The 23,774-nt window shown below is 32.8% G+C and overlaps 2 protein-coding genes across 3 annotated transcripts; one reads left to right on the top strand and one right to left on the bottom strand.

Moving 5' to 3' along the window:
- Positions 1 to 5,225: 5,225 nt before the first annotated feature.
- LOC107915990 (ATP-dependent RNA helicase uap56) lies at positions 5,226 to 8,413 on the top strand. 2 transcript variants are annotated; one of them, XM_041102359.1, is made up of 5 exons: positions 5,226 to 5,281; positions 5,404 to 5,647; positions 5,766 to 5,866; positions 6,411 to 6,477; positions 6,861 to 8,413. In XM_041102359.1, the coding sequence occupies exons 2-5, from the start codon at positions 5,535 to 5,537 to the stop codon at positions 7,030 to 7,032; spliced, it is 453 nt and encodes a 150-aa protein (XP_040958293.1). In that variant the 5' UTR covers positions 5,226 to 5,281; positions 5,404 to 5,534; the 3' UTR covers positions 7,033 to 8,413. The 2 variants fall into 2 exon arrangements, with proteins under 2 accessions (XP_040958293.1, XP_040958292.1); XM_041102358.1 differs by having other exon boundaries at positions 5,236 to 5,647.
- A 10,619-nt stretch (positions 8,414 to 19,032) lies between these two features.
- LOC107916128 (probable pectinesterase/pectinesterase inhibitor 21) lies at positions 19,033 to 21,298 on the bottom strand. The gene is made up of 2 exons (XM_016845291.2): positions 20,163 to 21,298; positions 19,033 to 20,070 (listed from the first exon to the last, which is right to left on the bottom strand). The coding sequence occupies exons 1-2, from the start codon at positions 21,145 to 21,147 to the stop codon at positions 19,370 to 19,372; spliced, it is 1,686 nt and encodes a 561-aa protein (XP_016700780.2). The 5' UTR covers positions 21,148 to 21,298; the 3' UTR covers positions 19,033 to 19,369.
- Positions 21,299 to 23,774: the final 2,476 nt, after the last annotated feature.

Genomic DNA, 23,774 nt, shown 5'->3' on the forward strand with positions numbered 1-23,774 from the left:
AGCACTTTTACCAAGGGGATTTCCTTATTCTTGAGCGTCTTGATTTCTCTATCTAGGATCTTGACGAGCTTTTTTTTTCATAAGACAAGTTAAAAATCCACCTCCAACGCTTCTTATTGTATAACACGGTCTGGATCTGAGAGGTACCTTCAGGACATTGACACATGGAACACATCGTGAATCTCAGATAGCTCTAGTGGAACTGCTAAATGATATGCCACTGGCCCTATACACTCTAAAATCTCATAAGGTCCAATGAACCTTGGGTTGAGTTTCCCTTTTAACCTAAAGAGAATGATCTTCTTCTAAGGTGAGACCTTAAGAAACACCTTGTCGCCAACTTCATAGGATACATCTCTCCTTTTTTTATTCGATTATGCTTTCTGGAAATCTTGAGCACTCTTTAGATGATTCTTGATGACCAACACCTTCTCTTCTGCTTCACGGGCTAAATCTGGGCTAACCAGCTTCTTCTAACTAAGCTCTAACCAGTAAACTGGTGATCGACACTTTCTCCCATACAACGCTTCGAAAGGTGAAATGCCCAAACTGGTGTGATAACTGTTGTTGTACACAAACTTTGCCGAAGGTAGGTACTTCTCCTAATTAATCCCAAAGTCGATCACACAACTTCTAAGTATATCCTCCAATACTTGCATCACCCTTTCTAATTGTATATTAGTTTAAAGATGGAAGGCCATACTAAAGCGAAACTTGTTCCAAGAGACGTTTGTAGCTGCTTCTAGAACCTTGATGTGAATATGGAATCATGATAAAATACAATCGATGAAAGAACGTAGTGTAGGCAAACTATCTCCAAAATGTACAACTCCACCAATTTTTCCATTGAGTAGTTGGTACCCATTGCTACAAAATGTGCTGACTTTTTTTAGCTTGTCAATGATCATCCATACAAAATTATTCTTTAATGCACTAAAGGGTAACCCCAAAATAAAATCCATCGTGATCCTGTCCCACTTCCGTTCTGGAATATCAAGTGAACACAAATTTTTAGAGGGAACCTAATGTTCAGCCTTGACCCTCTGATAGGTTAGATACTTTATCACAAATTTTAATATTTCCCATTTCATCCCTACCCACCAAAATAAGCTCTTCAAATCTCAATACATCTTCACAATCCTTGGGTGAAGTGAAAAGGGCCGTCGGTGTGCTTCCATCAAGATCTCTTGCCTCAGGTTTTCATCATTGGGTACATACAGGCTTTCTATAAAACGTAGGACTCCCTCATTTCCCAGGTTAAAATTTCTTACATCACCAAACTTCATATGTTCCTTTATCTCATCCCACCATACATCCTTGAGTTGTGACTCCAATATTTGGGAAAGGAAAACAGGTCGCACTTTTAACTCAGTGAAAAGTGACCTATCCACCAGACATACCCTTGCTCTTAGGGAAGCCAAAGTTGAAACAGTTTTCTTACTTAATGCATCAACCACCACATTTGCTTTTCCTAGATGGTACTCAATGGTCAAGTCGTAAACCTTTAACAACTCTATCCATCGTCACTAGCGTAGGTTCAGTTCCTTTTGATTGAGTAGATACTTCAAAATTTTGTGGTCTAAAAATATACGACACTTCTCCCCATAGAGATGGTGTCTCCAAATTTTTAAAGCCAACACAATAACTACTAGTTCTAGGTCATGAGTTGGGTAATTCTTTTCATGAAGTTTGAGCTAGTGTGACGCATAAGCAATCACCTTTCCTTTCTGCATTAGCACACACCCTAATCCATTCAAAGATGCATATGTGAACACAAAGTATTTTGTTCTCAATTATGGTTGACTCAACACTAGGGCTTCGGTTAATGCCTTTTTCAACTCATTGAAACTTTTCTGACACTCTTTAGACTAGTAAAAATTCTCATCTTTTCTTGGAGTAACTACGTCAATGGCATTGCAATCATGGAAAACCCCTTTACAAACCTTTTGTAATACCCCGCCAAACCAAGGAAATTGTGTACTTCTGTAATGCTCTTTGGTGAATCCCACTCAAGTACAGCCCAAATCTTCTCAAGATTTACCTTGATTCAATCTGTGGAGATAACATGACCCAAGAAGTATTGATAAAACATTCCATGCATTGTAAAATCTCTTTCTTTTCCGTTTCATCATCACTTTCATCACTGCTGGAATTGTCAACCATACTTATCACCTGTGAACAAATTTTATATCCAAAATCAAATATAAACAACTATTGATAAAACTAGATTACACATAAAGAAGTAGAACATAAATCCAATATCCAAAAACTAAACATAAACAAGTATTGATAAAAGTAGTTTAGCATTGTTGTTTAATCACATAGTAGATATCTTTAGACCCTACAAGACTAGAAAATTTTCAACTATCCTTCATTTTCATCTTGAGCCACAAAGCTCTAATCTTGGGATTAATTGATAAAAACATAATTCGCTTGTCCTTATTGAGTAATAATTTCAGTGAGAAAAAGTATAGCGAACTAGTTTCTGAAACTTTCTCCAACATGCTATAAAGCGCTTTGACTGCTTGTTGAATACCATATGGATCCATAACAAGAGTCAAACTAGATGTGGCTTGACTCATATTATTAGTTGCATTGCATAATTTTTCTATTTAACTGGACAATCTTGTAGCCCCTCCAATTTGCTTTGAGGATTTCTTCCTTCCAGTTTTAATATGTGAAGTTGAAGTCTTATGTGTTTTCCTTTTTTATCGTTTCCATCAATGTGAATATCATTTCTTGCATTTTTTTCCTTATTCTCTTTAGGTATGTCATTGTTAACATCCTCAAAAAATTTATTATGGAGTGTACTAGAAGAAGGTGCACATGCTGTATCACCAGTTGCAACTACCTTCATGAATATTTGTCCAACTTCGCTTCAAGATCAATTCCCGATGTTCTAAAAATTTGAGCTTAAGGCATAATCTACACATAAAATGGTAGTTTAATAAGACATTATCAATAACTTCCACTAAACCAAAAAAAGGCTTTTAGCGGCACTTTTAGCGGCGTTTGGACAAAAAACGCCACTAAAAATCAAGCATTAGCGGTGCTTTTACAAAAACGCCGATAAATATCGAGCATTAGCGGTGCATTTTGGACAACGCCGCTAAAAATAAGCATTAGCGGCATTTTCCAAAAAGTGCCGCAAAAACCTAAGCCCAACGACGTCGTTTTCAGCGTTTTTGGGGTCTTTAGTGGCGTTTTTGAAAAAGCACCGCTAATGCTCCGGGCTTTAGCGGCGTTTTTGAAAAAGTGCCGCTAATACTCGTACCTTTAGCGTTGTTTTTGAATAAGAGCCGCTAATGCTTGTACCTTTAGCGGCGTTTTTGAAAAGGTACCGCGAATGCTCGTACCTTTAGCGGCGTTTTTGAAAAAGCGCCGCTAATGCTCGTACCTTTAGCGACGTTTTTAAAGAAGCGCCACTAATGCTCATACCTTTAGCGGCGTTTTTGAAAAAGCGCCGCTAATAATAAAATCTAAAACCATTTCAATTATCTCATTCTTTGATATATTCTCAAGTAATGTTTCAATTATATTTTTTTATTATAAGTTGAAAAAAATTAATATTTCGTTGTATTTATTATATATTGGTCAAATTTACATTTAAATGATAACAAATAATATTGTTTAATACAAAATCTTTTTATTAAAGAGAAGTCCTAACTCCTAACTATTTATTATTATTTTTTAATCATAGTTTATTTAAACAACTTTACTAGAAAAATATATTAAATTATGAGTAAAATAAAATATCATAAAACTTAAATTGTTGTTACTTGGTCTAATACCCACTAGAAATTAATACTAGGTTTTTTAGGCTGAGAAAGGGTTATAGGAAAATATTATAAGTATTGAAATTCGAATAAAATTTATTAAATATTGAATTTTAGAAAATAATTAATTGAAGTTGGGATTCAATTTAGCTAGTAGAGTCGGTGGGGTTAGTTGGACGATTTGCTCCCGAAAAGAAAAAGCTATTTGTTTTTTCTTGATAACAAAAAGTGTTAGCTGGGTCTCGAGTCTAGAGCCGAATGCTGCTTCAGACAGTATAGTGGTAGTGGTGGACAAGTAGGTCTAATTTTATCTATATAGCCCAATTGCAAAAGAAATTGCAAATATCTTATATTTGCAATCATTAATCGAATTACGTTGGGTACTTCGTTAGGGTGGGTGAGTGGCGAGTGCTGAGGTCTAGGGTTGGGAAAACAAAATGAGCAGAGCAGGGTAGGGTAGGGTTTGCATTTGGATTTGGGTCGGGTTAGTGGATAATGATGAATAAATATCATCATAATGTTTATTATTTTAGGATTACAGTTTTGAGTTCAGGGTTTAGGGTTTAGGTTTAGGGCTTGGGGATTGGAGTTTAAGGTTTAGAGTTTACATTTTAGTGTTAATATGAGGTTAGTGTTTACGGCTTATAAGATAATGATCAAATTTACTGTTTTAGGGCTTGATGTTTATGGTTTACGGTTTAGCGTTAATGTTTTGACTGTTACAATGCATGGTTTAGAGTTTAAGGTTTAAGTATTACCATTTTAAGGTTTATGGATTAGGTGTTACGAATGCCCAATTTTAAAAAATTTTCTAACTTCAAGCTCGTTTTACTCGAATCACTGATTTCATTGTTTGAAAACAATAAAAAATAAAAATCTAAGCCTAACCATATTTTGGACTAGGTGGGTTGTATGGGTAGTGAACATTTCTAATTATCATTTAAAGAGTAAATAACATTTTTTTAAATTTTGAAAGGTTTTATATTTTTCGTGATTTAAAATTTTAAAATGAATTTTAAAAGATTTTAATTTTTTTTAAAAATTTTAAAAAGATTTTAAACTTTTATTTTTATAATATTTATATACTTTTAAAGAAAAGACCAATTTAATAAAAATTACAAACATTAAAGACTACAAAGTTATTTTATCATTTTTTAATTGCTACATTGATAATTTTAACCGTAAAATTAGATGTTTAAATTAAAAAAAAATTTAACAGATTTAAAATGAAATAATTTTTTGCGGCGTTTTTATGAAAAATGCTGCAAAAGGTAAGCAATAGCGGCGTTTTTATAAAAAACGCCACAAAAATAATTTTACTTTAAAATAATTTTTAGCAGAAAAATATAAAATTTTTATCATAGCAAAACGAGATCGTTTTGTACAAAATAAAATAATTTTTTGCGGCTTTTCGCGCACTGTAAATACCCTAAATAAAGGTTTGTACTTAATTCTTTTTCCCTTTTAATCTCAAAATTCCATGAGTTCCTTTGCCCCAACATCTCGTAATATCGTTCAAATCCCTAAATCTTTTCTTTTTCTCTCCATGAGGTTTACAATTTAGTTTTTAAGCTTTGTGGGGTTCTGTTTGTTGTTCTTTATTCCATTTTTGTGTGTGTTTTTACAGTGAATGGAAGAAAATTACAGGAGGTTGAAGGAGATAAACAAGAAGTTGAGAAGGGAGATTTAATGGAAATTATATCCCTTTCCCAACTATGAATTTGTTATTATTTTGTTTCATTTTATTGGTTGATTAGAATGGGGGAGATAAATGACAACGACGCCTACGAGGAAGAGCTTCTAGACTACGAAGAAGAAGATGAAAAAGCCCCTGACTCTGCCTCCATTAAGGCTGCTGATTCTGCTAAGAAGTTAGTCATTTTAACTTATACATATTTTTTAAGGAAAAAAATGTTCTAATAGAATCTGCTAGTTTTTGTGTAAAGCAATTTGATTTTAATTTGTTTCATTTCTTTTTATGTGGTGTAGGGGGTATGTTGGAGTTCACAGTTCAGGATTTAGAGACTTTCTGCTGAAACCGGAGCTGCTTCGATCTATTGTGGATTCTGGTTTTGAACATCCTTCCGAAGGCAAAGTTTTAAACTCATGTCTGATGTTAACATTCGTGAATTCCGTGAATTAAGTCAATTTTGTTTTTCTTGCTTTTAGTGACTTATAATGGTGGGCAGTATACAAGTTTGGTGCTTTATTATTTTGATTTACTGTTTTGGATGAAGCATTTGTTGTTACAGGATATGCTTTGTAGTAATCTTTGAAATACTTTGCCTTGAAATTATATTTTTTCAACTTAATTTATCTAGGCATGAAAGTCTTCAAAATTATCATAGCTTTTCTTTTCTGTTGATTCAAACTGTTCATTTAAACTCTTTTTTATATATATATACTGTTTTTAATAAAATTTTTAATAATTCATTCATTCTAAGTTAATTGGACTTGCCTACGGCTGAACATACAGTTTATATATGAATATGCTTCATCTGCATTGCCTGATTCACTTGATCTGGTTTGGTTGTTCTTTGATTTTGACTTGTTCAAGCTTGTATTATTCATGTAATCACGATTCAGGTAATCACTATAATGGACGATTTTGATGACTCTGATATCGAATTGCAGTCACAGTTATAAGAGTTCTCATGCATAGTCCTAAAAGCAAAGCAAATGTTGATACTATTATTGAAAGGTATGTCTCATTTCCTTTTTTCTCTTTTCCCCCTTTATTTAGATACTGAAGAATCAGACTGAAGTTTAAGAATCAGACTGAAGTTTATCTTCTCACTCTTTTACTATACCAGCAATATATATAATCAGATTCGTGATTCAGGTGGTCTAGGGAGCAAAATGATGGATTACTGTACTGAGTTTATTTCTTCATTTTCTTTTCTTTCTGGACTCAGTTGAACGTGCCGACCTTTTGCTTCTTTAATTTTGTTGATTTCAAGGCTTTTATTTTGTTTCATATTTTAGGCAACCAGTTTTTTATCCTTGCCCTTTGCCATTTGACATTCCAGTTATTGGCTTTTTAACCCTTAAATGGTGCTGAGTTTGTTCTGTTTCTTTGTGAAGGTGTGTTGGTGCAGGGCATTTACGAGATGATATCCTCCATTATAGTAAGGAACCAGCTGAATACTTGCTTAGTGACCTGCCAAGCTCTTATGGCGAAGGTGCAACCAGTAGCTCAATGGGGTATGATAGCATTAATAACAAAATCATATTTGAACTTGAAGGTGCACACTGATTATATAATCAGACTTTTGCAGGAGAATAATTGTGTTAAGTTTCAGCAGCAGATGAAGTGTAATCTGTATGCGTGGTTTAGATTTCAGTGTTCATTGTTGTTGTGTTGCTAAGCTAAACAATTCTTCCATAATATATAATATCATTTATTGTTAATATATTTTTTGAATAATTTTTTTATCTGTTTTTTTTGACACAATACATAGAAGTACTTAAAGTTACTTCCCAATCTATTCAATGGCTTGCTAATTATATTATTAAATTAAAATTAAAAATATTTTTAAATATATTACTAACTATTATATGATAATAACAAAATTAGTATTAATTATTATATAAGTAATCTTAGAGTAAGAATAAAAAATAAAAATTAAGTAGTCATTTTTTATAATCATGTCACATTTTCACATTTGCAACTGGAAAAGGCGGTTGCGCTCTTCTTATTTTTGCAGTTTGAAGTATTGAACATTGGAAGCTTTAACATCTGCTTCAACACCTTCAACAATTTTCTGTTTATCTCATGTTTTATGGTGTAGCTTATAAGTATTTCTATTATTTTTGATTTTTGGTAGCTTTGGATTAAGAAATTATTAAAAATTGGAGTTTTAAACTTGAAATTTCCTAACCCTTGTATCCTTTATAGTTGTTTGACTTCTTGTATCCTTTTAGAGGCAGAATAGATGTGCATACGAGTGAAAAAGGTATTGCCTTTGTTCTTTTTGAGTTTACTAGATTAGACTGATATTTTCGAAAATGGGCACTGCTGGACAATCTCTTTAATTGGACCCCCACTTTTTAACTTACCCTCTTATTTATTTATTTTATCTTTTTAATTGTTAACATGTAAAAGGAGTCTAAATTACCTGGGAACACTTTATGAAAATGGTTGTATATTGGTTATTTTAATCATGTAATATTTCAATACTTGTTTATTGATAATTGTACTGTATGACTATATGACTGCTAATTGTACTACAACACATCTATATACCCATTTCTTACCTGTAATCATGTTGCATATGCTTTGGCTTTTTAAATCGTGAATCATGATTAATAAAAATGAGATGGATAGCTGATGCCTTTCCTGATTTTCAAGTTTGACAAGGAACTGAACAAGGAAGTTGCTATTAAAGTTATTGATTTAGAAGAATCGTAAGTGGATACCTTTGTTATATTTTCCTTGATTTATTCCTCATTAAAGTGTCTTGTAGCAGGTGCTTGCTATGAGCAGCAAAGTCTTGTATATGAGTAGCAAAGGATATTCAAAAGGTATTGCCTTTGTTATATTTTGCCTTTGTTATAATTTGTCAGTGGAAAATTTTTGACCCAAAAGGATTTAAGGGTTTTGATCAACTGAAGTTGTAAGAATTCTTTTTGGTGTATGAGCAACTGCATTATTTTGAAAGCACGTACATATTGCCCCCCAGAAAAGCAAGCTACAGCCCACCAATCTGTACACAAAATCCATGTTTATATATACTTTCTATCCATTTGGATGGTGAAATTTACATTCTTTGGTGCTGATGCAGTCCCATGCATGAAGTTACGTTTTCAACAGAAGACAAACCAAAACTTCTTAGTCGGGTATATGATAGGTTTGTTTGTCAAATAGAAGTGTATTATCTTTTCTATCTTGAAACTTTTGCTTTAAGAAGTGTATTATCTTGAATATATCCAGAGATTTCATGGTTAGGGTTTACATAGTAAGAAAAAAGGAAAGGAAAATGTGTTTGGAAATCATAAAAGTTAAACTACTAATTGTGTTGACTATGCACATTATACCAAATAGAACATTTTACAATCCGTTAGCTTCATAACTTCATTCATACTTTTAGCCCCATTTATTTATTTATTAATTGAAAATAATGTACATTATACCAAGCAAGCAAATGTACATTTTTTTCTGAAATCTGTCATGTTTACATAATGTTCTTATGCCATTTCTTCAATACCTTCTTCTATAAAAAGGTAGTTGCTTGCTTCTACCTTCAGTTTTCCCATACTTTACTTTGCTCAAATATTTGTCCCCATACACAAAGACATGCATTGTTGTTTAAGGAACGCATGCCCTATATTGAGTTGGATTTTTCCATGCTTATGTAGAACCCTATGCCCTATTTTCGTTTAAGGACCACCAAGGAAATTCTGAAACTGAAAGCTGATTGATCGGATGTGTATGTCAGCTTTCATCAACTACTTTCAAAGGCCTTACTAGGAATTGAAATGGTGTGCAAAGAGATTGCTTCTTCTGATATGATTTTTCGATATAAATACTGGACAAAGTATGGATATTTCTTGTCAGTTGCATTTACTGTTGTTAGTAGAATAGGATTCTCTTCTTAGGATCTTTGTTTCTTCACTTGTATTAGACTTAACAATGGCTTGCATTGCATTGGTGTTGATTTTACCTAAATTTTGAGGTTTATAATTTATAATTTATATTAATTATTTACATTTTCTCTCTTTTATTAATTTTTATTATTTAAGCTTCCTTTATTTTCCTTCTTTTATCATTTTCATAAAAAATTTAATTTAAATAATATTTTTTATTTATCCTTAAAAGTATATCTAAAGTTCAAATTAAAAAAATAAAACATAAAATAATATTTATCATAAAAATAAATATTATTTGATTAAAATAATTTTTGCATGATATGTTTTTAGCGGCGTTGTTGCGAGAAGCGTCGCTAAAGGTTTGTTCTATAGCGGCATTTTTGATAAAAAGTGCCGTTAAAGGTCATGTTCTTTAGCGGCATTTGTGACAAAAACACCGCTAAAGGTCATGACCTTTAGCGGCGTTTTTGGGAAAAACGTCGCTAAATATCTTGTGGGAAAAGCGTCGCTAAAGGTCATGGTCTATAGCGGCGTTTGTGACAAAAGCGCTGCTAAAGGTCATGGTATTTAGCGGCGTTTGTGGGAAAAGCGCCGCTAAAGGTCATGGTCTATAGCGGCGTTTGTGAAGAAATTGCCGCTAAAGGTCCTGGTCTTTAGCAACGTTTGTGGGAAAAGCGCCGCTAAAAGTCATGACCTTTAGCGGCGTTTATTTCTAAAAACGCCGCAAAAGTTAGCGACGCGTTCAATAGCAGCATTTTTTGCGGCGCTTCTCAAAGCTCCGTAAATACTTTTAGCGGCGCTTTAAAAAAGCACCGTTAAAAGCTTGTTTTGGTGTAGTGTTCATAAATAATAAAAAAATAAAAATATCAAGAATTATTAATGTACCTTTAGCCTACTCTCCCACCAATCATCCGATGCATCAACGGTTCTTTTTATAGGATTCTATCCTAGACTAGTATCTCCTCCTTTAAGTTTCTTCTAAGCCTTTTATTCTTTTTTCAAGGCATCCCACCTATTTTTAAGTTGTCTTTGTGAATAAGCCTTGCCTGTTTCTTTCTTGAAGTTGGTAATTATTTTCAACCGTCCATCTTTTGTGAGATGAGTACTGAGCCTATTTCCTTTTAATATCTCTTTAATACAAAATCTCTTATCCTACATTGCTTTGACTTTTTCACTACTAACTTCAACCGCTAAAGTATTCATCTATTGTGTATATGAACATATTCATTTTAGCCAATAAAGCAATCAAGAAAATCAAATGTCACATAAGTATATTTTTTTACATGTTTGAAACTATTGAAAGGAACAATTGAAGATAACATGATTATTCCAAATGGTGGAGATGTGTATCAAAATGAAGATAGGATCCTAAGATATTTTTTTCTCAATCAAAATCAAATTTCCAAGATTGGAATAATAACCAAGAAAGAGAACACAACTAATAACAACATCAAACACAATTAAAAAAATGAGTATGGGCAATATTTGGTCAATACCAACAAGATCCAAATGGAACCAACTATCCCACACATTTTTTTGTCAATTATTTCTTTACCTAATCATGAAATCTAAAAATACCAAACCAATGGGTTTTTATGACTTATTCAAATAAATTCCTAAATTACAACTGATGCATAATTACATCATCAAAAACAAAGAAACAAAAGTTTAATACTCAACAATTCTTCACTTGTTAGCACAAATTCTATCAGTTTAATTAGATTCATTTCCTAGTACGGTCAAGAGGTATATCAAATCACTCAAAAGGTTGGTTCTAATGTAGAATCATTGGAGGCAAAAACAACTCTATCCTATATCTATAGGTAAAACTATTCTATAATATCAATCCAAAAAACGAACCCTAGCCTTAATAATTGATTTTAAATTCAATATATTCCTCTCTCCTACCTTATTTGTCGTTTTAGAATCAAACCATAGATTTAGTTATTAGCAAGAAATAAGTAACAAATATTTGACACTTAAAAACATCAGCTTTAAAACTTAAATAATGTTGACATAATATTTTAAGTATACGACTTTATTGCATCAAAATTGTTTTTAAAATGAGAGACAATGAAGCTAAGCTGTCGAGCAAGACTAGAATAAATGTAAAACATACTAAAAGACTTGTAATTATCCAATATCAAGTCCTAAAAGACCTAATTCTTTCACAAGCCAAAATAGTTGAAAAGAAATTTTATATATATAAAAGGTATTTTCCAATGCTAAGTTAACCCCCAAAAAAAAAACACAGAACCCAAACAACTCTTAACTTCACTGCCATAGTTGTTTTAAAGAGTCCAGATTCATAAAATCCCAGAAATAGGTGTGAAAGCACTCTTCTCTTACTACCTCAAAGCACTATACATAAAAATTAATGAAAGCCAGCTGAATGAAAGCAGGAAACTACTAAAATTAAGCATAATTAATATGGGTTTATAGCCAAATCGATGATCAAAATGAAAAGAAGAAAAAGTGGGTGTAGAAAATAAGCTCACTAGTGAAAGAATTAAAGAGGAAATGGGGAACCAAAAATAGCTTAACCTAAAATAAGGAAAAAATGAAAAAAAAATAAATGGGGAGTTGAAATGAGAAGATAAGATTAGGGGAGTAGAAAGAAAGAGAGAGAGCAGCAAAAACCTTGAAGAAAATGGAAGAATTAAATAAAATAAAAGAGAAGTAGAACCAAAGAACCAATTTTGAAAGAGAAAATAAAGAAGAAATTTGAAGTATACAGTGTATTTTGGGAGAAGAAAAATGGAGGATAAAAAAGTAAATTAGCAGCCAAAGTGCTTTTGGCTTAGGAAAAGTTAAAATTTTTAGTTTTTCCATCTGAGCAAAAGGGCTTTTTAGATGTCAAAATTTTCAAACAAATGGTGCTTGTTTAGCACTCTTTAAAGCCAAAAAAGTGCTTTTGAAAAGCACAGCTAAACAAAATCTTAAGCTACCGAGATTCCAAAAACATAAGAATTACAAGAAAATGGACTAAATTGACTAAAAAATTGAAGGTTGAAATACTTGAGCCCTAAGGCCGAATGTGTTTCTCTTCTTTTCTTTTTGGTTTCAATTTGAGGAGATAAAGGAGATCACCTTCTCTTTCGTTCCACTAGCTCCTTTTTATTACTGAAGTTATATTTTATTTTTTTAAGTAAAATTTTATAACATTATTTTATCTGAATTTTAAAACAATTCTCTAATGAAAATAAACCAAGCTATTTTCCATTAACTATTAAGTGGTATAATTACCACTTTATTCCTTAATTCACTTTCTAATTATTAAAACAAGTAGAAATTGAAGTATTGACACTTTTATAATTTAGTCCCTATACCTTAATTAATCACTAGTTCGACAAATTACCTAATTGAAATTCAATTCACTTCTAATATAACTCTGTAAATATTTAATAAAAATATTAATGAGTCCGGATTACAAAAATGGGGTTCTAAAATCACACTTTTCGTTACCATTGAATTTTGTGTTATTACACTTGAAATGTTGAAAGAGCACTGGTGAGGCCAAAGTGCATGACTAAGAACTCGTAGTTCCCTTCATGAGTTCTGAATGCAGTCTTAGAAATATCAGTCATTTTCATTCGAATCTGGTGGTAGATCGATCTAAGGTCAAGCTTGGAGAAAAAGACAGCTTCGCCCAACTCATCCAAGAGCTCCTTTATTATGGGAATGGGAATTTATCCGTGATGGTTAACGAGTTGAGTTGCCTATATTCAACACACATTCTCCAATTGTCATCCCTTTTCTTAAACATTATTACTGGAGAAGCAAATGAGCTACTATTACTAGCCTAAAGCCTCTCTTGAACCAGTCTCTCGATTTCATTCTTTTGGACATTAGGGTACTAGTATGGTCTGATTTTGACCACTAATGTTTCATCCTTCAAGGGTAAGCCATGATCATGTAGGCAAGGAGGAAATAGACTAACAGGATCTTAGAAAATGTCAGCATACTCATTATAATACCAATGGAGTGGGAGTAGTAGCCACTGACAAGATAGTTTGCAGTGGAGTGGCCAACACCATGGCACAAGGTCCTAACATTTGGCCCACTGATGATAAGCACTTAGAAGACTGTGATGCATTCAACAAGTGAATTGTACCAAGTATGATTCATTGTAACTTGCAAGGTCTGTAACACCCCTTACCCATATTCGACGCCGGAATAGGGTACGAAGCATTACTAGAACACATACACTTGTAACGTACTATACCGGGTTGTAAAATTTCATCCAAATTAAAACTTTCAAATTATTATATTTGAGTTGCTAAATAGGGATTACGAGGTCCAATACATAATCATTCAACCAAGTCTTATAGCTTTCACCATTTGTTCATCTCATTTAATTCACAATTCTCATGTTTACAATTCAAGTCAATTTCTCAATCCAATGTACATTTCAGTACCACAATAATTCTTTTAATTCAAATAATTTCATTAGCAATTTCCATATAATTCACATACAATTTAATATTAGTAAGTTCAATACTAATACGTATTTACCATTTAACTCAACGTTTATCGATTATACCATTCATTAAAACATTTATGAAATTCTCAATTTTGCAATAAAAAGATCACTTTAGCTTAAATAACAACATCAATTCAACTCATCATCCCCTTTTTCGTCATTTTTCACTTCAAATATGAACTTACTATTTCATTACCTTTCCACACCCGTTTCCTATGCATATCACACAAGACATAAACATATCATTCAACCATAGTCGCAAGCTAGTGCATTTAAACATAATTCTTTTTGGAACTAACCACATGATAAACCATTTCACTAGAGATTACATAATTTAAACCTTACCACCCTGTCATGATCACGAGCATATTTCCATTTAGGCACTTACCATTTCAATGCATAACTTATAAGTTTAACGTGACATAATCCAACCACAACTTGGCCAAAGCCTAAGCATGTACATCAAATATGTTAACCAAATAAACATATAGTATAAGCATTATAAGCATGGATGAACACAACATTTATTCATATATCAAACTTACCAACATATGTTAATTCATAAACCATTCATGACATTACTTCATGCCAAATCATATTCCAAAGATACCATATACACATACTATGAAACTTTATTTTCCCACGCGAGCTTAAACCATGACAAATAATGCGCAAATATAAGCATCATTTCTATCTCATCGTCTATCAATTATAATCGAAAAAATGACCAATTATACACAAATCATTCATATATTTCCCAATTTTCCTCCTCCTCCTCTCCATTCCACATCCTTAATGTGTATAACACACTTAAACAACATTAACTATAATTTTACTATTCACTCACATGTATATTCAAAGCTGTTTAACCGAGTCAGAGTCACTAAATTATTTTTATTCAGAGCTAAAAAGCTCCAAATTAAGATCCATTAATTTTTCCTGAAACTAGACTCACATATATTCTTACCATAAAATTTTTAGAATTTTTGGTTCAGCCAAATAGTACAGTTTATTCTTTAAAGTTTCCCCTGTTTCGTTGTTTGACAGTTCCGACCACTCTCCACTAAAAATGAATTATCTCCTTGTACAGAATTCAGATGATGTTTCTATTTGCTTCCTTTGAAAATAGGCTTATTAAGGATTCTAAGAATATAAATTATAACTCATAATTATTTTTTTAAAATTTTTAATTATTTTCCAAATACAGAACAAGAGATTCCGAAATCAATCCGACCCTGCCTCATTAAAATTCAAATATCTCAAATTATAAAACTCTTTTGCTTGCTTTGTTTCTTTTATGTAAAAATAGACTCGTTAGTATTTCATTTCATATATTATTCACTCTCTAATTCAATTTCCAAAAAATTTGGTGATTTTTCAAATTCACACTACTGTTACTGTCCAAAACTATTTTGTTACTAGTTCTACTTTTTCATAATTTCATTTTTTTACTTTTAATCACTATTCAATTCAAAATTCACTTTTCCATTTTCAAGTCAATATTCAATTCAATTCCACACATATATTAATTATTCAATTACACTTAATTGTTACATGATCTCATGTATTTTCACTTAGTCAATTTCCCGATGAACACTTCGGAATAATAACAGATACACGGTGGATCAGCACACAGCACCACCCTTAGAGTCAATGATACTCGGTGGAATCAACACATAGCAACCACCTTTATAATCAATGGTGCCCGGTGGAATTAGCACATAACAACCACCTTTATAATCAATGGTACCCGGTGGAATCAACACATAACAACCATCGTTACAATCAATGATACTCGGTACACGTAGTAGCCTACACATAGTACTACACACGTGACCATTACTATCACTTTCACATAGTGGCCTGCACACAGTCTGTGCCACACATATGATCATTACTGTCACTTCATTCGTATCTTTTATATTCCGGAGGTTCAACCGGGAAATTTCTCACTTTTCTTTTTCACTAATCAAAATCAATTTCTTGTCTTTCTTGAATTATAATAACACATTTAACTTATTTAACACTTACATTTATCAAAACAGTCCTTGACTCGAACTTTGGAAAAATTTCAATTTTGCCCCTAAACTTTTGCATATTTACACTTTTACCCCAAAGCTCGGAAATTAAACTTCATCTCTTATTATTATGTTTTATGACAAGCTGAAAATTTTTCCCTTCTATGGAAACATCAAATTCCCACTCTAACACTTACTTATGAACATTAGGTATTTTTACCGATTATGTCGTTTTACTCGTTTTCACTTAAAATTGCTTAGCAATAATTGTTTAACATAATTTCTAGCTTTATAACCTAGCATAAAACATCAAAATAAACACATTTCACCTATGGATATTTTTCCAAATATAAACCCTAGGTTAAATTATTGCTAGAATAAGCTAAATCAAGTTACCGAGACTCCAAAAACGTAAAGAACATTAAAAACGGGGCTTGGAATCACTTACTATGGAGCTTGGAAGCTTGAAAACCCTAACTATGGCTTCTCCCCTTGTAAAATTCGGCCATGGGGTTGAAGATGATTAAATATTGGCCTATTTTGTCTTTTTAATTCATTTTAATTACCAAATTACCAAAATGCCCTTAACTTAAAAATATCCTATTTCACTTATCTCATGTCCATTTTTGTCCACCAACTTAACCAATGGTCTAATTACCATATAAGGACATCCAATTTAAAATTTCGTAACAATTGGACACCTCTAACATGTAAAACTCAACTTTTGCACTTTTTACAATTTAGTTCTTTTGACTAAATTGAGTGCCCAAACGTCGAAATTTTCGAACGAATTTTTCACGAAATCATTTTGTGAAATCGTAGACCATAAAAATATAATAAAAATAATTTTTTTTCTCGTCAAATTTGTGGTCTCGAAACCACTGTTCTGACTAAGCCCAAAATCGAGCTGTTACAAGGTCTTTCTTGGTGAGTAAACTACATTGTTAAGGAGTTGAATTCCTATACGATTACCCCTAAGGACAAAAACCATTGGACTTCTAACACCATATCACAACCTTTTAAGGGTAACTCCAAAAAATCAGTGGTACATGATATGCCCTTGGCCACCCAAGGAACTGTTTGGAAACTGCCATTAGTTGTTAAATAACCACCATCAGTAATGGTAACTCTAAGTTGATCCATTTGTTTCACAGGTCATGAAAGCTGTTTGACCAATTTGGCACTGATGAAATTGTGTGTTGCCTTAATCAACTAAGATGATCACTAGAGCGGAACCAATGTGTGCTGCAATACGCATTGTGTGGAGGCCTTGAGAGCCTTGGATTGCATGCAAAGACAGTCTAGAGGACTCGGCAACTTCTTCTTCCTAAGGAGTATCTTCTAGTGGTATGAGCATTTTTGGAAATCCTCACCCTCACCATCATAAGGAGGGTCCAACAACATTTAGTAGAGTTGGGTCCTTAAATAACGACCAATGTGTTGACTGCTTATATTAGGATTTTATATATAAACTAATAAGTGCATTATTCAATAGTAATTTTGTATTAATATGACCAGTTTATGTTAATTAACTGTTCAATATTAATATCGTCTCAAACTTGTCAAAACCTAACACTTATAAATTTGCTCATATTTCACCAAAATAGGCTCTTCAAAAGTCGAGAAAAAAATTGTAAAAAATATAAGACTTGAGCCAACTATGTAAGGTGTTGGCGTAGACAAGGTCTATCCCAACCTTTTTAAGGTTGGCATATCCCAACTCTTTAAAAGTGGGTATATGAATGCTTTATTCTAACCTTTTTTGGGTCGCCTATTTCCTCCTATCCCAACCTTTTTTAAAGGTTGGCCTTCACTAGGTATTTGCCAACCCTTCAATAAAAGTTGACCTATGTTGGATTATGCTTACGTTTTTTCAAAAGCGTCGCGGCACCTATGCCAACTGTATTAAAAACGACATTTTCGGAAGTGTCAGGATGACCTATGCCAACCTTTTTTGCGTCGTCCTAAGTAAAAAAAAGTGTTGTGGTAGACCTGTTTTGTTGTAGTGATTTTGAAAGATATATAACCTAATAAATAATGAAAAAATAAATAAAAATTGATAAATTTTTTTAATAAAAATAGAAAAATTATTTGATACAAGTGTTATAGGCTCCACAAGCGGGTCAAGGGTTTGACAAGTGTATTATACGGTATAGTAAAAAAAAATTAATTACATCAATAAATGTGACGCTTGTCACACTCTCAACCCGCTTATAAAGTCTAAAAAACTCTACTAGCGGTGTATCAAATAATTACCCATTCTAATAATTTAATTATAGATAATAAAAATTTGATTTAAATATTAAATTTAATTATTTAAGTAGATTGTTTTTATTAATTGATTATTCAAATTTATTTTTTTTGCATTATATTATTTAAGATAGTTAAATATATAATAATTATTTATAAAGTTATTTGAAAACAATGAGAAAATCTAATGAATATAGAAATTACGAAATTTATAAAATACTTCTTTTAAAAATATGATATTTCATTTTTAAAATTTTTTATGTTAAAATTAAAATTCAAAATAGATAATAATAATATATATAATATAAATAAATATTTAAGTTAAACCAAATGGAGAAATTGTCTAATTAATTTTTATTTAAATAATATTTATCCAAAATTTAAAAATTATTATTATATAAATAAATATTTAAGATAATATAAATATATAAAAATTATTTTTAAGTTATTTGAAAATAATGATAAAATAGATAAATTATGTAATTTAAAAAAAAAGTGAGAACTACTTTTTAAAAGTTTTTATGTCAAAATTAAAAATTTAAATAGATAATAAATATTTAAGTTAAATCAAATAGATAAATTATCTAATTAGTTTTTATTTAAATAAATATTTATCTAAATACAAAAAAAAATAGATACACGGGTTGTTGCAATGTTATCTATGACATTTTGATTTAATTCAATTTTAAGAAATCACTAACAATATTATCAAATTAGCACAATTTTACGTATGATATATTGCATCCACAAACTATTATATTAATTCAATATGAAAATAAATATATATTCATTTATTTAAATGTATACAATTAAATTAAAATCAAAATTAATATATACATATGAACCACAATTTAAATTTCATGTATATATTACACCAAATTGTAATTTACGCATCAAATTACCAATTGAAACAAAGTTACTATATAAATTTAATATTTATTCCATAATAATGAAGTGATATAAAATAACGTGGCATCTGGGTACATATCTTACACTTGTAATTCCTTTATTTCTTCACTAAAACTTATAAATAAAAATTAAATATACTAAATAGGTGACAATTTGTAATTTGTATGATGAGTTACAGACATTACTTTCACTGTTAATTTTTGAAAGATGCAGTGAAAGCTTTATTTTTCAAAATAAATCAATATAAAAGTTTGGATGCCTGTGACTCCAAAAGAAACTTACAGGTTGGCATGAAGTAAAAGTCCCTAAGTATTAAGATTAAAAGGTCATATGTTTGATAGTTTCTACAATCCAGGCATCATGCCAGGAGTGTAGGGCACCCCAGACCTGGAGATCCATTCATCAACGTGTAAGAAATCGTGAGGTGTGTACAACTTGGCATGTTCTTCGTTGAAAGTCTTGAGACCTCTCCATTTAACTCTCTTGGACGTATCGGCACCAGGTCCCCTGTTGTTAAACTCCGAATACACCAAAGTGTCAAGAGCGAAGCTGCCGTTCCACGGCAACCAACCCTCGGGGGCAATGATGTCGTCGATATGAGATTGCATGATGATGGTCCTGGAGAACTCCTTCCATGGCCGACCAAGGTACGCCTTGTTCTTGTTTTTCACTGACATGTATTTTGGCTCACCAGTGAAGGTGCAGTTGTGGATGACCATGCCGGTGACCTCACGACGTTCGGACCTTCCTTGAGCAGTGACGATGCATTTTTGGTTAGACATCGGCTTCCTCACGATGATTCTGCAGTTTTGTAAGACCGCAGCCGCGTCGCCGAAGATGAAGTCAATGGTTCCACTTATGATGCATTCCCTATAGAACTGGCGATGGCTGTGGGCGTAAAGGGTGTCTTGGTAGCCAGCAATCTTGCAGTGGTAGAAGATGGATTGATCGCTTTGGACTCGAAGTGCGACGGCTTGGTGCTTCTTGGCTCCAGCAGTGTTGAGGATTCCAATGTTCTTGGCCATGAATTTTTCACCAATAACAGCTGCAAGCAAGGGTTCAAAAGCAAATTGAAGAAAATGAAAGTCTGAACAAAATAGGAATAGGATATCAAAGTGTTATATATAGAGTACTTGCCAACTGTTGCAGTCCTGAAGGTGTTAACTCCATCAACGTAGTTCAATTTACCGGTGATGATGGTTTTTTCTGGGCCATCTCCGATGAACACGACGTTTTTCATCTCCTTGGTGATGATAACTTGCTCTTTATAGACGCCTTTTTTAATGTAAATAACAAATGGAGTGGAACCACGCTTAGGGATTTCTTTCAATGCATCGTTGATGGTTCCATATTTGCCACTCTTATCCTTGGCAACAACAACATTCGGTTTAAGGTCGAATTTTGAACTATTTTCAAGGAGCTTCCGTTGGGTTGAGCTGACCCATGAAGGGAATCCACTTTGATCATGAGATAAGAGCCTGCGTACGACGCCTTGAGTGGCACCTGAAAGGTGGAGTTTCTTGAGAGATAAATCCAACTCAGAAACCATGGCCAAAGCATTGCTACTAAGCTCCTGAGCAGTCTTCAAAAGTGCCCTCATTTTTTCCCCGCTTTCACCTCTTGTTTTAATGAATCCATCCAAGCAAGTTTGCTGGTATGTGATGGAACCAGCCAGCCAAATCTTGAGGTTTTCCACGTATTCCTCGTATTTGTCCACATCGAATTCCCCCATTTGTTTGAAAGAGTTGTTAAGATCATCAATGGCGTACCCCATGAGCTCATGGCAATTCTCAAGAGCCTGCTTAGCCCTTGGGCGGCCCTTCACCAACTCCTTCAAGGTCGTAGAGTTGGCGATTACCGTTTCAATCTCGGTCATGGCAGCTTGGAAACCCATCCTAATAAGCTCCTTGGGATCAGTGGTGTTGGCATTTGAGAGACTATTCTCACATGCATGTTGGTAATCAGTGGGTTGGCAAAGCTCTTTGATTGCCTTGCTCGCACTCTTTACTTCGCCCGAATCACCATCGCTCTTCCCACTTTGGGTGACACCAACCGTCACCGCTACCACCACCGCAACCAGCAGAACGGAACAAATACTGATAACTGCAATGTTGTTCGCCATGCTCAAGCAGATAATCTCACGCTGGCTACTATTAGAAAAGAAAAAGAAAAAGAAAAAGAAGAAAAACCCTTTACGTAAACCAAGATTTACGTAAATGAAAAAACTTAAACCGAGCGGCTGGGGCACTTTTTGGGGTTGCCCCTTGGGCTCTAGTTTTGAATAACCTCTCCTCCAATGGAGTTTTTATACAAAAGGAGGAAAAGAAGGGAAGTTTTGAACATGAACCATTAAGTAAATAGCTAATTTCTGTTAAGAAACTGAAGGATGGAGAGAGGTTGTATTATAATTATATTATCTTCAAAGAGTTATGGTGTTTTACCTTCTTTCCTACTAAAATCTAGGGCTTCGCTAGGAATATGGTGACCATTGTCTGAAATAGTTCGTGAGGGTTATGTTTGCATCCAATTTTAAGCCTTTTGCTAAAGGATCTAAAACTCGGTTTAACGCTTACAAAATAACCGACTTCTAATATTAGTATTTTCTTTTTAACTTCTTTCTCTTTCTTTAAACCGCATTAATTAAAGTACAAATTATAATACAGTTATGTTTAAAAATAATATAAAAAATAATAATACATAATATTAAAAACTAATAATAAATTCATAAAGAAAATTTCAGACCAATTACAAAGCATTAAAATAATGTTACTATGAGTCAAACCAAAATTATTATGAATGAAAATGATACCATCACATACCATGCCAAAACTAATTTTCTAATTAAAAATAAAAAAATCATTTAATATTAACAATGAGTTGTTGTATTATTAGTTTATCACAATAAAATGGTTATTTTATTTTTAGTTAATGATAATATAAAATTTATTATTTATTTCTTCACCAATTAGTAAAAAATAATTTTGACACGTCACACTTTTACACATCAATAATTTTTTTATTGCTTGGGGAAGAATAATAGTGTTTCATTGTTACAAATATGGATTATTAACACATGTATTAGGATATTTCCTTTTGAACTCCACAATATTCTATTATTTATTTGATATGGTTAAAGGAAATTCTTCAAAAAGAACATGGATTATGAGAGTGAATGATTGATCATGAATTACTTAACAGGAGAAATCACTTTATGGATATCTTTACTTCGGAATAAAACAATTAAAATTAGGCTTAGTCAACTGGAATGTGGTAATTTTGGCTTGACCTATAATAACTTTCGCTTGACATGTACTATTTAATAATTGGTCCAAAAATTTCATCTACAAAGATATATACAATACGTACGGAATTAAAATAAAAATATAATTTTAGTTGTGAGTAAAAGGAAATTTAAATAGCTAAATACATCAGATTAAAAATATTAAATGCTCATGACATTGTTATTTTTGTTGAGTTGATATCGAATTAACTTGTGACACTAACTCAATCAATAACACTATTAATATATACAACCATCGTGGTAGAAACAATTTGTGTAGTAACATTAAAATGTATAAAAATATATTTTTTTAATATGAGTCGTCATGCATTTATTAGAAACAATCAAAACAATAAAGCAACTTAGGGGACTCCACCTATTGAAACGTGACACACCTCATGAAGCAAGAAAAGTAGCGAAAAGAACCAAACAAATAAAGAAAAGAAAACAAACAAAAGCCAGAAACAACTGTAGAAACCCATTCATCTTCCACAGCTGCAAACGCATGACCAGAAATGCTTTAACGCCATATTAATTTGCTATCGATCGACAATCATGGTTGAAGTCGTACTAAGAACTGCTAGTAAGGAATTAGATCTAGCAAGCATCCATTGTGCCCATAACTCTATAACAAAATCAGACCCTCCTCCACCTATCTCTGTCCACCGCCGCCAGAACTGAAGATGGTCCTTCCTCTACCCGACAAACATCCCTTTTCCGGAGAAAACCTTCATGGGCCATCAGGTGAGCCACCATAATACCTCCTCTTTTAATATGTTCTGTGGATTACATTGCTTAGGGATGAGAAGAATGTTGGTGTCATTAATTTCAATAAGGGATGCACCATCATTAAGCACATGTAAACAAAAACCACATACATACTTACCCACTATATGCCAAAATTTCTGATAAAACAAAGCTAGCATACCATCACTACCTACTTCCTTAGCAGGCGCCATCCCCCGAACTACTTACAGAACCTCCATCGCAATGAATTCAGATTGCAAATAAGTTTTCATGTCGTTAGTAACATGAACCGAGATACAAGATAACAACCTGCTCATATCCCTTAGACCTTGAGTTGTAAATTGATCAGTAAAGTACTAGCAAGCCACTCTTTTAATCTCCCCCTCCCCCTCAACCAAACTCCAATTAGTACCCTCAATTCGGATGATAACATTAACTCGTCGTCATTGCGTAACAAACTTATGGAAAAACAGTGTTACGGTCACCATGCTGCAACCATGTAGCTCGAGTTCTCTGTTCCCAATACCTTTCAGCCTTATCAATCTCAAGGTTAAGATGCATCTTAGCTAGGACCATCTCTTTAAGTAGATCATTCTTTGGAGCCTCTTCAACAAGAGCATAAAGGCATTCCTAAAGCTGACGAACATTCAATTTCGATAAGCCCTGAACTCTCTTGGCCCAAGCCATCAAACCGTCACCCATCGAGAAAATGCGCACAGGAA

The sequence above is a fragment of the Gossypium hirsutum genome, chromosome D10, assembly GCF_007990345.1.
Source record: "Gossypium hirsutum isolate 1008001.06 chromosome D10, Gossypium_hirsutum_v2.1, whole genome shotgun sequence".
NCBI classification, from domain to species: Eukaryota; Viridiplantae; Streptophyta; class Magnoliopsida; order Malvales; family Malvaceae; genus Gossypium; species Gossypium hirsutum.